At 44.3% G+C, this 9,094-nt stretch overlaps 1 protein-coding gene across 1 annotated transcript in view; it reads left to right on the forward strand.

Moving 5' to 3' along the window:
* DNAJC16 (DnaJ heat shock protein family (Hsp40) member C16) overlaps positions 1 to 9,094 on the forward strand; it is a 24,185-nt gene that overhangs the window by 10,619 nt on the left and 4,472 nt on the right. Inside the window, exons 4-12 of the mRNA XM_019511888.1 lie at positions 1,364 to 1,548; positions 2,698 to 2,802; positions 4,084 to 4,242; positions 5,005 to 5,135; positions 5,788 to 5,971; positions 6,902 to 7,084; positions 7,289 to 7,365; positions 7,864 to 7,944; positions 8,036 to 8,131. Of these exons, the coding sequence (XP_019367433.1) occupies positions 1,364 to 1,548; positions 2,698 to 2,802; positions 4,084 to 4,242; positions 5,005 to 5,135; positions 5,788 to 5,971; positions 6,902 to 7,084; positions 7,289 to 7,365; positions 7,864 to 7,944; positions 8,036 to 8,131 (1,201 nt within the window). The remainder of the gene's footprint in view (positions 1 to 1,363; positions 1,549 to 2,697; positions 2,803 to 4,083; positions 4,243 to 5,004; positions 5,136 to 5,787; positions 5,972 to 6,901; positions 7,085 to 7,288; positions 7,366 to 7,863; positions 7,945 to 8,035; positions 8,132 to 9,094) is intronic.

Genomic DNA, 9,094 nt, shown 5'->3' on the forward strand with positions numbered 1-9,094 from the left:
GACTTAGGGGTCATGGCTGACCACAAGATGAACGTGAGCCTTCAGTGTGATGCTGCAGCTAGTAAAGCGACCAAAATGCTGGCTTGCATCCATAGATGCTTCTCAAGCAAATCCTGGGATGTCATTTTCCTGCTGTACTCTGCCTTGGTGAGGCCACAGGTGGAGTACTGCGTCCAGTTTTGGGCTCCACAATTCAAAAACGATGTGGAGAAGCTTGAGAGAGTACAGAGGAGAGCCACGCGCATGATCAGAGGTCAGGAAAAGAGACCTTATGAAGAGAGGCTGAGAGCTATGGGACTCTTCAGCCTGGAAAAGCGCAGGCTCACGGGTGATGTGGTGGCCACCTATAAGTTTATCAGGGGTGCTCATCAGGATCTGGGGGAACATCTGTTCAGAGCGCCCCAAGGGATGACAAGATAGAACAGTCACAAACTGCCACAACCGATTCAGGCTGGACATAAGGAAAAATTTCTTCGCTGTCCAAGCCTCCAAGGTTTGGAATAGACTGCCACCAGAGGCAGTTCAAGCACCCACTTTGAACGCCTTCAAGACACGTTTGGATGCTTATCTTGCTGGGATCCTAGGATCCCTGCTGACTTCCTGCCCCTGGGGCAGGGGGCTGGACTCTATGATCCTCTAGGGTCCCTTCCAGCCCAAATGTCTATGAAATCTATGAAGTCACTAGAGAATCCTGCCCTAGCAGAGGATAAACTAAACTGGTCAGAGATTAACTAGGTTAAGTGTTTTGCCTGGAACCATGTACTTTGCATCATTCTTTCACCTACATTTAGCACAGAACTGATTCATCCTGAAGAGTACAGGGGGAGGGCTGCAATACAGCCATATGGGACCTAAAATCAAGGCTATGGCCATGCACAGTTTAGGGTGAAAACAGTTTAAGACTCAAAGTACACTGGAATGTTGGTGAAATACTTTACAGTATCTTTTGCTCAGGGTGGAACGTCTTGTTTCTTTCCTGGATTGTCTGCAAAGCAGGAAATAGTCAATACAGACAACACAGAATCAGAAAGAGGGCAAGGAGAGGCAGTCCCTGGCATTAAGTGCACAATACAGTGTAACATTTCTCCTTGGGAGGTTTTATATGCCAAGTAGAGAACTGAGGGCAGAAGGAATAGAAAGGACTAGTGCCACTATTACTCCCTCCTGACAGCACTGTCTGAGCTTCTTGCTTCTTCACAAAATGTGTAAAGGGAAATTCTAAAGTGAATTAGCCCTTGCACCAGGCCAGTTGATTGGCTCAGTGCAGTGCATGCAGTCAGGTAATTTAATACTGAATTCCTTTTAGAATAGATTGGGTCACCTACCAGCCTGCATCAAGGTAACCCTCTTTATGGACTTCCAGGAGTGGGGATTGGAGTCGTCCATGCTGGGTATGAGAGACGTCTAGCGCATCATCTAGGAGCACACAGCACCCCATCAATTCTGGGACTTATTAATGGGAAGATATCATTCTTCCACAATGCAGTTGTTCGGGAGAACCTGCGGCAATTTGTGGAGAACCTTCTTCCGGGGAACCTCGTAGAGAAGGTACATAATAGCGAGATGCAGCCTGATAATTAAGTGTGTGCACTGGAGGGCTGGATGGATCTCTGATGGAGCCAGCCTCCAGGATGAACTTTACTATTAGCATGTCAAAAGTGCAGACAGAAGTGATTTGCAGTGAAGGGAGAGTGGTGGCTTGAATGAATGAATCAGTAACAACTAAAAACACTTGATTCCATTTTGAAGTGACCACGCACAAGATGGACATCTCACCATCTTTCCTTGATAATTAGGAGAATGTGGTCAGAGCCTGCTGTCTGGGGCTGGCAAGATGGCTATCCCATCAGCAAGATACCCCAACCTATAGCCTTTAGGGGCAAATGAAAGGTTTGTTCACATAAGGCATTGTAAACACTTAAATGCCCACATGAATTAAGGATTACATGGAGTGTTATTTTGGAACCCAGGTTTAGTCAATCTCCTTGTACTTTAGACACCAGCCACATATATTCTAGATTTCTCTTATTCTCCCTTAATTCAGGCCTCCTTCAAGAAGCAGATGAGAACCTGCTGCAAGACTTTAAGCATTCTCAATCCTCATTGTTTCATGCATTTCAAGGAAGCTCTGAGCAATTAGCAGTTTCCTCACACCCATACACAAAGCAAATCAATCCCACTTCAGATCTACCTTGGTTCAGGGAGGCTCCAGCAGGCAATAGTCTGATGCTGTAGCCAGGGTTCTTCCAGCAAGAGAGCACTAGAGATGTCATCCCCTTCCCAGTCAATCTCCATCTGAGCTGTTTTATCCTCTAGACCTGATACCTACTGCCGGTGCAACAGGTTGGGGCTGATTGCATCACGGGCTTTTGTTTACCCCTTCCTGGCCAGTGTGGGGTTTGTGTACCCCTGCATAATTAGTTATTAGGGAAATATGTCACCACCAAAAATATATGGCATCAAGTCTGGAAAGAACAGCAGGGGCAGGCAGCATAGTTGCATATTCCTCTTTTAACATAAATCACCTTAGTCACACTAGCAAAGGTACCTTAGCCTAATTATCCCCTTAAACAATCCTACTTTCCCATTTTTTTAACATTTTGCTAGCACTTTAGGACCCAACTCTATTTTACCTGCATTGCATTTTATTTTCCTGAATGTTTGGGGGCTGAAACTAACCTTCTGTGTATGTTTAAGATTACAGATAAAAATTATGTCCGATTCCTGTCTAACTGGAAGAAAGAAAATAAACCCCACGTCCTTCTATTTGACCATATGCCGGTCATACCGTTGTTGTACAAGGTAATGCACGTGTAATCTGGTGTTCTGACAGCTTTGTAAACCCACCTGTTTTAGCTGGGAATGAGATTTCAGTATAGATACAGGCTGGCTGGTTCTTCTTAGCTGCCTCAATTTCACGTACACTATTTAGAATTTCAGTGGTTAGGCAACCTGAAAAATTAACAAACACATAGAATTAAAAGCAGGGCCATTCTACCTCTGCATATTTTTATCTTGCCATAGACTGATTGCTAGTGGAAGTCAGGGTCTGCATATTTTTATCTTGCCATAGACTGATTGCTAGTGGAAGTCAGGGTGTGGATGGAGGTTTGCAGTCGACATTAAGGAAAAAATGAACTATGCCTTGTTTGTGGTGGAAGAGGAATGGCAACAATTCAGGATATTTCTATACTGGGTTTTATTCAAGTCCTAGGACAAAGAGCGTTCTGTTTCTCTGTGGTTGTCTGTGGGGCAGTTTTTAGTAGTCAGCATAGCACTTTGAGGCAGGTAGCCATTCTTTTCCCTAGCAGTATGGACACAAGCTTTGCACACAGATTAAGCACTGGCTGCATATATAAGCAGCTACATGCACATGCCCCTTGTGGATGTGCACTGGTGTCCAAGGCCTAGACATACAGATAACTCAAACCCTGTGACTAGCTAGTGTCAGAGTGAAGAGGGGGAAGGTCCTTCCATGTTATAGCCCCAGTAGCTGGGTGGCAGAGCATTCACCTGGGAAGCCAAAGCTCAGCTTCTATATCACCCCCCTTCAGCCAGAAGGGATTTGAACCTGCATCTCTGACTTCTCAGCTCAGCACTCTAACCACCATAGACACTTTCCAAACCTTTTTCTGGCACTACTTTTGAAACTGATTCCTTGGGTGGCCATGTGAGAGAGAAGTGGGGGGCCAGGAAGAAGAGAGTAAGCTAAGGACAAACCTATGTGTAAGTGCCAAAAATGTCAAGTAGATGACTAAAAAAATTGCCACTTAAGACTGCCTCAAGAAATGGAACACTACCCTGAGTTTCTAAGCAACTGTCAGGCGTGATAGAGGGTATTACACCAAAATAAAATTGTAGATCCACCAAGCCTTCCTCTGTAAGAAGAGGCTAACTGTCTAAGCACCTCAGGAAAGAATGGGTTTGACCATATGTATGTGCCATTTGGCAGTTATAAGGGTGAGTTGGATAAACTAACAAAGCCATGGAAATTAGTGGGAAATAGTCACCATAGGTTGGATTGTGGAAAAGCAAACTGTGATCTGAAATGTAAATGTGCACTACACCTTTCTTCCCCCCTAGCTGACTGCTTTTGCATACAGAGATTATTTGTCCTTTGGGTACGTGTACGTTGGACTCAGGGGGACTGAAGAGTTGTCCAGTCAGTATAACATCAATGTTTACTCTCCAACCATGATGGTCTTCAAGGAGCACATTGATAAGCCTGCTGATGTTGTACAGGTATTGCTTTGCTTTGAACTCTTTCTCTTGGGGTTTATGATAAAAGACAAACTTACTGTTTTTCTGAGCTGCTTCTTATATCAGGTTGGTCAGTAGAGCACTTCAAACTAATCTGGGGCTTGATGGCACAAGTTTGTCAGAAGACCATCCTGAGCTAAAGCCATAGGGATGGAGTCTCTTGGAGGCAGAGGTGTCTGAGTGAACCTGGAGGAAAAATGAATATCAGCTATCGTCCTTGTAATGAATTTTGAATTTATAGTAGAGCGTGCTGCTCTTTGCTAATCCAGTAGAAACTTAATGCTCTTGAAAGAATCCTTGGCTCCAAGGAATCTTTGGAATACCCTGGAGAGAGACTCCAAAGGAGGACTTGTCCCAGTGGATGAGAAACAGGTTTTGCAAAGGAAATTAATTGACTGTAAAAGGAACTATGAGATACACCTGAACCTTACTTCTTGTGCATGTACTCAATACTTGCCAGTAAATCTTGATTAGCTAGACACTTTCAGTCCTTGTTGTGCTTTCTAACAGCCAGGATTCATATACAGGATATTTTTTTATTTTCTTTTTCTAGGCATCAATATCTCCTTGATGCCCTGTTTCCCCTGGGCGGTTGTAATGAGTGGTGAGGCTTCCATTCCTCTGAATGTGGCTTTTGCCCACGTGCAAAATGTTTTGTTGAGATTCTTCATGACAGTGCTTTAACTTGAACAGCTTTTGCTTTAGATGAACAGCACTCATCTTTTTTTGCTTCATCCTTTCTAGGCACGAGATATGAAAAAGCAGCTCATGGATGACTTCCTTTCGCAAAACAAGTTCCTTATGGCAGCCAGACTCACCAACCAGAAACTGTTCCAGGAGCTGTGTCCTGTGAAGAAGTCTCACCGTCAGCGAAAGTAAGGCCTGCTGTGATGGGAATTCCTCCTGTCACTTTGTCTAGTTCATAATGGCTGGTCACAGGGCAACCTTTCATTTAAGTTTGTGTCTAGTCTGTAAATACGTTCAGAGGAAGAACAGAAATGGCTAGACTGGATCAAACCAGGGGTGCAGCTCCTTCACTATCCAATTGCCAGCAGTGGCCAGTACCAAAGGCTTCAGAGAGTGGTCCAAGAAGTCTTGCAGTTGCAATTATGGAATATCGTGCCCTCAGATAAAGTTTAAGCTGGTATTAGAATTTTGGATGTTCTTTGTATCTCTCTAAATGTCTAGTCCACTTCTGCATCCTGCTAAAATTTTAACCACAGCATTCTCCTGTAACAGTTGAGTCCCACAGGCTAACACCACATCATGTGAAAAAATTGCCTTCTGTTCTACTTTGGACTTTATCATCTTTTATGGGACCGAGGGCTTTGAGTAACTGTATAGGACAGGAGAATAGACAGAGAAAAATGTGGAAGGTTTGAGAGCAGAAAGTCTATCAGAGTGTGAGGAGATGCACATACTTCATCAGGTCTTCAGCTGCTTGGCATCCATGCTAGGTGTGGTTGGGTTTGTTATTTGTTCCTGTCCAGGGCTGCCCTGACTCCTCCATTTTATCATGTTGTCCAGGTACTGCGTGGTTTTACTCACTGGGGAAGGAGATAAGTTTGCCAAGACCTACGAAGCCTTTGTGACATTTGCTCTGGCCAACACCAGAGATACCTTGAGGTTTGTACATGTCTACAGTGACCGCCAGCAAGATTTTGTCGACACCTTCCTGATGGATGATGAGAGATATCAGGGGAAATCAGCTGTGAGTGTCATTCTTTTCCTTTTCCTCCATCTGTTAGTCAGCCTCTCCAAGCTTTATTCTTTTACACTTCAGTTGCAAAAAGCCTTATGGGGTTGTGGGAAAAAATTATTACTACATCTTCTTTCTTGCTCTGTGGGATCATGTAGGTAGGATTATGCCTCTCTCTGTCTTCTTGAACAGGATGTTAGCATGCAGGTGGCCTCCACTGAAGTCCTTACCTAGACCACCATCTCGTTTTGTCTTGCCCATAACAATCTCTTACATCATGACCTGCTCATGCCCCAACTGCCTGAATAACAACACGTGTAAAACACAAGAAACCACCTTCTCACATGTACACCTCTCCCAGTCCTCCATGAGTGCATTCACTCTCTGTTACCTCACAGCCCACTTCAAAGAAGTCCTGCCTGAACTTTTTAAAGCAAGTTTAAGGAAAGCTTGAATTTGTTGGAGCCAGTCTCATGGAAGAACCCTGTCTTTCTCCTCATTTGTACGCTACATCTACTTTTATAGCACTGCTCTTTTTTTATACTCCTTCTCCATCCCAGCCTTTTCCTCTTTGTTGGCAGCATAGGGAATAACCTGTGTGTGTCTCACCACCTAATTTATTATCTATTTTATTTCCCATTTATACTGAGAAATATACCTTATCTCCTTTCTTTTCTGTACTACTTAAATTTCTCTCTTCTTTTGATTAATGCTGTACTTATTAATTCAGATGTGTTAGTAGGGAGCACAGTTTGCATGAAAAACCCTATCCAGAAAAAATGTAATGTTGTGCTTCCAAAGAACAGGAGTTCGGTTTGTAGAACACATACTGATCCTCAGAGTTGCAGGCGAGCCATGGAGCATGCAGATGGTACTTCTGTCCTTGTTCCTCATTCTGGTGCATCTTGTTCCTCAAGTTTGTGACATCTTTGGTTTGTCCAGATGGTCATCTTGGAAAGGCGCAATAATGCAGGCCGAGTTGTCTATAAAATCTTGGAAGATGCCTGGAGAGGCAGTGAAGAGGATAACTTCATCCTTCTGGATCTTCTGGATCAGTTAAGAACAGATGCTGGCCTTCTCTCTTCAGATACCATCCTACCAGACCTGAATGATGAACTTGCTCCTGTAAGTACTCCCAGTATTTTCAGTGTTTCTAGCTGTGTTGGTTCTAGTTTCCATCTGAGATTGCATCAGCACAACCCAAGTGAAGAGGCAAGATTAGCACTGTTTTCTCTACAGCTGGAGGAAATGGTCTTGGGATCACTAGAACTCGGACTCATTTGGGCAACATGTACAGTCATAATACTGATTTTTTTTCTGTCTTAACAGATATTCATTCTCCGATGGATCTATTCCACATTAGATTACATCTCAGACTGCTGGGACAGCATGTTTCATAACAACTGGTATGGAATCTGACTTAAAGCTAACCAGTGCCAATAGAGATCAATATTGCTGTCATTTCCTGCACATGCATAATAGTTCCCTGACTCCCATGAAAATAAATTAGAAGCCTACCAAGCAATTCAGGCCTGTTGCAGGGACAGGAGGAAACAGATTCTTTTGGGGGGAGAGGAGCAGGGAAGCTCTGATGTACTTCAGTTCTACTTCATCTGCTGGTTTGCTTGTCTACCCATAAACCTTGTTTGGTCTGTGACACTGCATTAGATTTCATTGCTGAAAACACTGGGTCTGTTGGGAAGAAGCCTGGCTTGGCTGTCTTGCAAGGCTATTCTGTTACCATTCAGTATTCTAAAATATTTTCTTCTATTTGTCTCCTCCAGCAGGAGACAAGCGTGTAGGAAAATTGCCTGCTATTACTGGGGACAGAAGGGAGAAAAATCTGAGGGAGAGACTCCAGGAGCTCTTGCCAAACTGACTGTTGTTTGTTAACCTTTTTGCAGGCGAGAAATGATGCCCCTCCTGTCCCTGATCTTCTCAGCCCTCTTCATTCTTTTTGGCACTGTTATTGTTCAGGCTTTCAGGTACGTCCCTCTCAGGCCATCCTTTGGAGTCTTAGGCTTCAGATTGCAGCATCTCCATTCAAACTCACCTTTTAAAAATGTTCCTTTGCAGTGACTCAAGTGATGCGAGAGACTCGCCTCCCCCTGAGAAAGAGGAAGCCACTGCCAAGAGTGAAAAAAATGACACTAGCTTCAGCAAAGAGAACAGGTTTCTCCTGCTAATTTCTTTCTGCCCAAGCTGGGTCTTCTGTAGACCTTGGCTGTCCCACTAAACCAGTTTGCTAGGGTAGACTCACCAATGCTGTGGCTGAGAGCGAGGGAGGTGTGGCTGGTGGACAGTAGAGAAGTAGCAGAGCTGGTGGGAGAAAGTGCTGTCCCCTGACAGCAGAAGAGCAGGGCTGATAATAAATGATATATAAAGACTCTGCTCATAAAATAGACACAACTGACAGCATGTTGGTGGGAAACAATGAATTAAGCATCTGTGAGCAAATGTTGCTTTGAGGAAAGCTCAAAACTGAAATCTGTCAGACAAGGGAATGTTGCAGAGCTTTAACTAACAGCAGCCCTAGTACTGACTATAAGACCAACCTCTCTCTGTGCAGCCCCTTAGTACCTTGCATAAAATTTTCCTTCCCATCCATACTGTCACCTCCAGCCCTACCCATTTACCCCAAGACAAAAGACTTTGTGGAATAACAAAGGACAAAAGACAAGGATTTGCTGAGAAGCCTCTCGTTGTTGAAGTTAAACAGGTTAGCCAACTTGAGCTATAGGGCCTACAGCGGGTCATGTTTCAGGGGTGCCATTTGGTGCTAGACTCTCCAGTATGTCATGATACAGTTTTTGAGTTACTCTGCTTGATGGATTTGCCTTTACTGCTCCAGGCCTGCCTTTTAACCCAAACTCTCTGATAGTTTTTACAGCTGTTTTAGCTCTCCCCTTAGGAGCAGTCCAGGCCAACCCTGGGAGCTGCTCAGAGTCTCAGAGACCAAGCTCAAGCTTCCCCCAACCTGTTCACCTTGCAGTGTATTCCCTGCTCAGCTGAGCGCTGCGGAACGCAGCACAGGAATGCAGCCCTTGTACTTCCCTTGGTACTGTGCTTATACTTAAAGCCAAGTACAGTGGGAGGGACAAGTAGCAGAGGCGATTTCTAGAAGGGCTCTGATTG

The sequence above is a fragment of the Gavialis gangeticus genome, unplaced genomic scaffold (genome assembly GCF_001723915.1).
Source record: "Gavialis gangeticus isolate Ggan-Ray unplaced genomic scaffold, GavGan_comp1, whole genome shotgun sequence".
Classification (NCBI taxonomy): domain Eukaryota; kingdom Metazoa; phylum Chordata; order Crocodylia; family Gavialidae; genus Gavialis; species Gavialis gangeticus.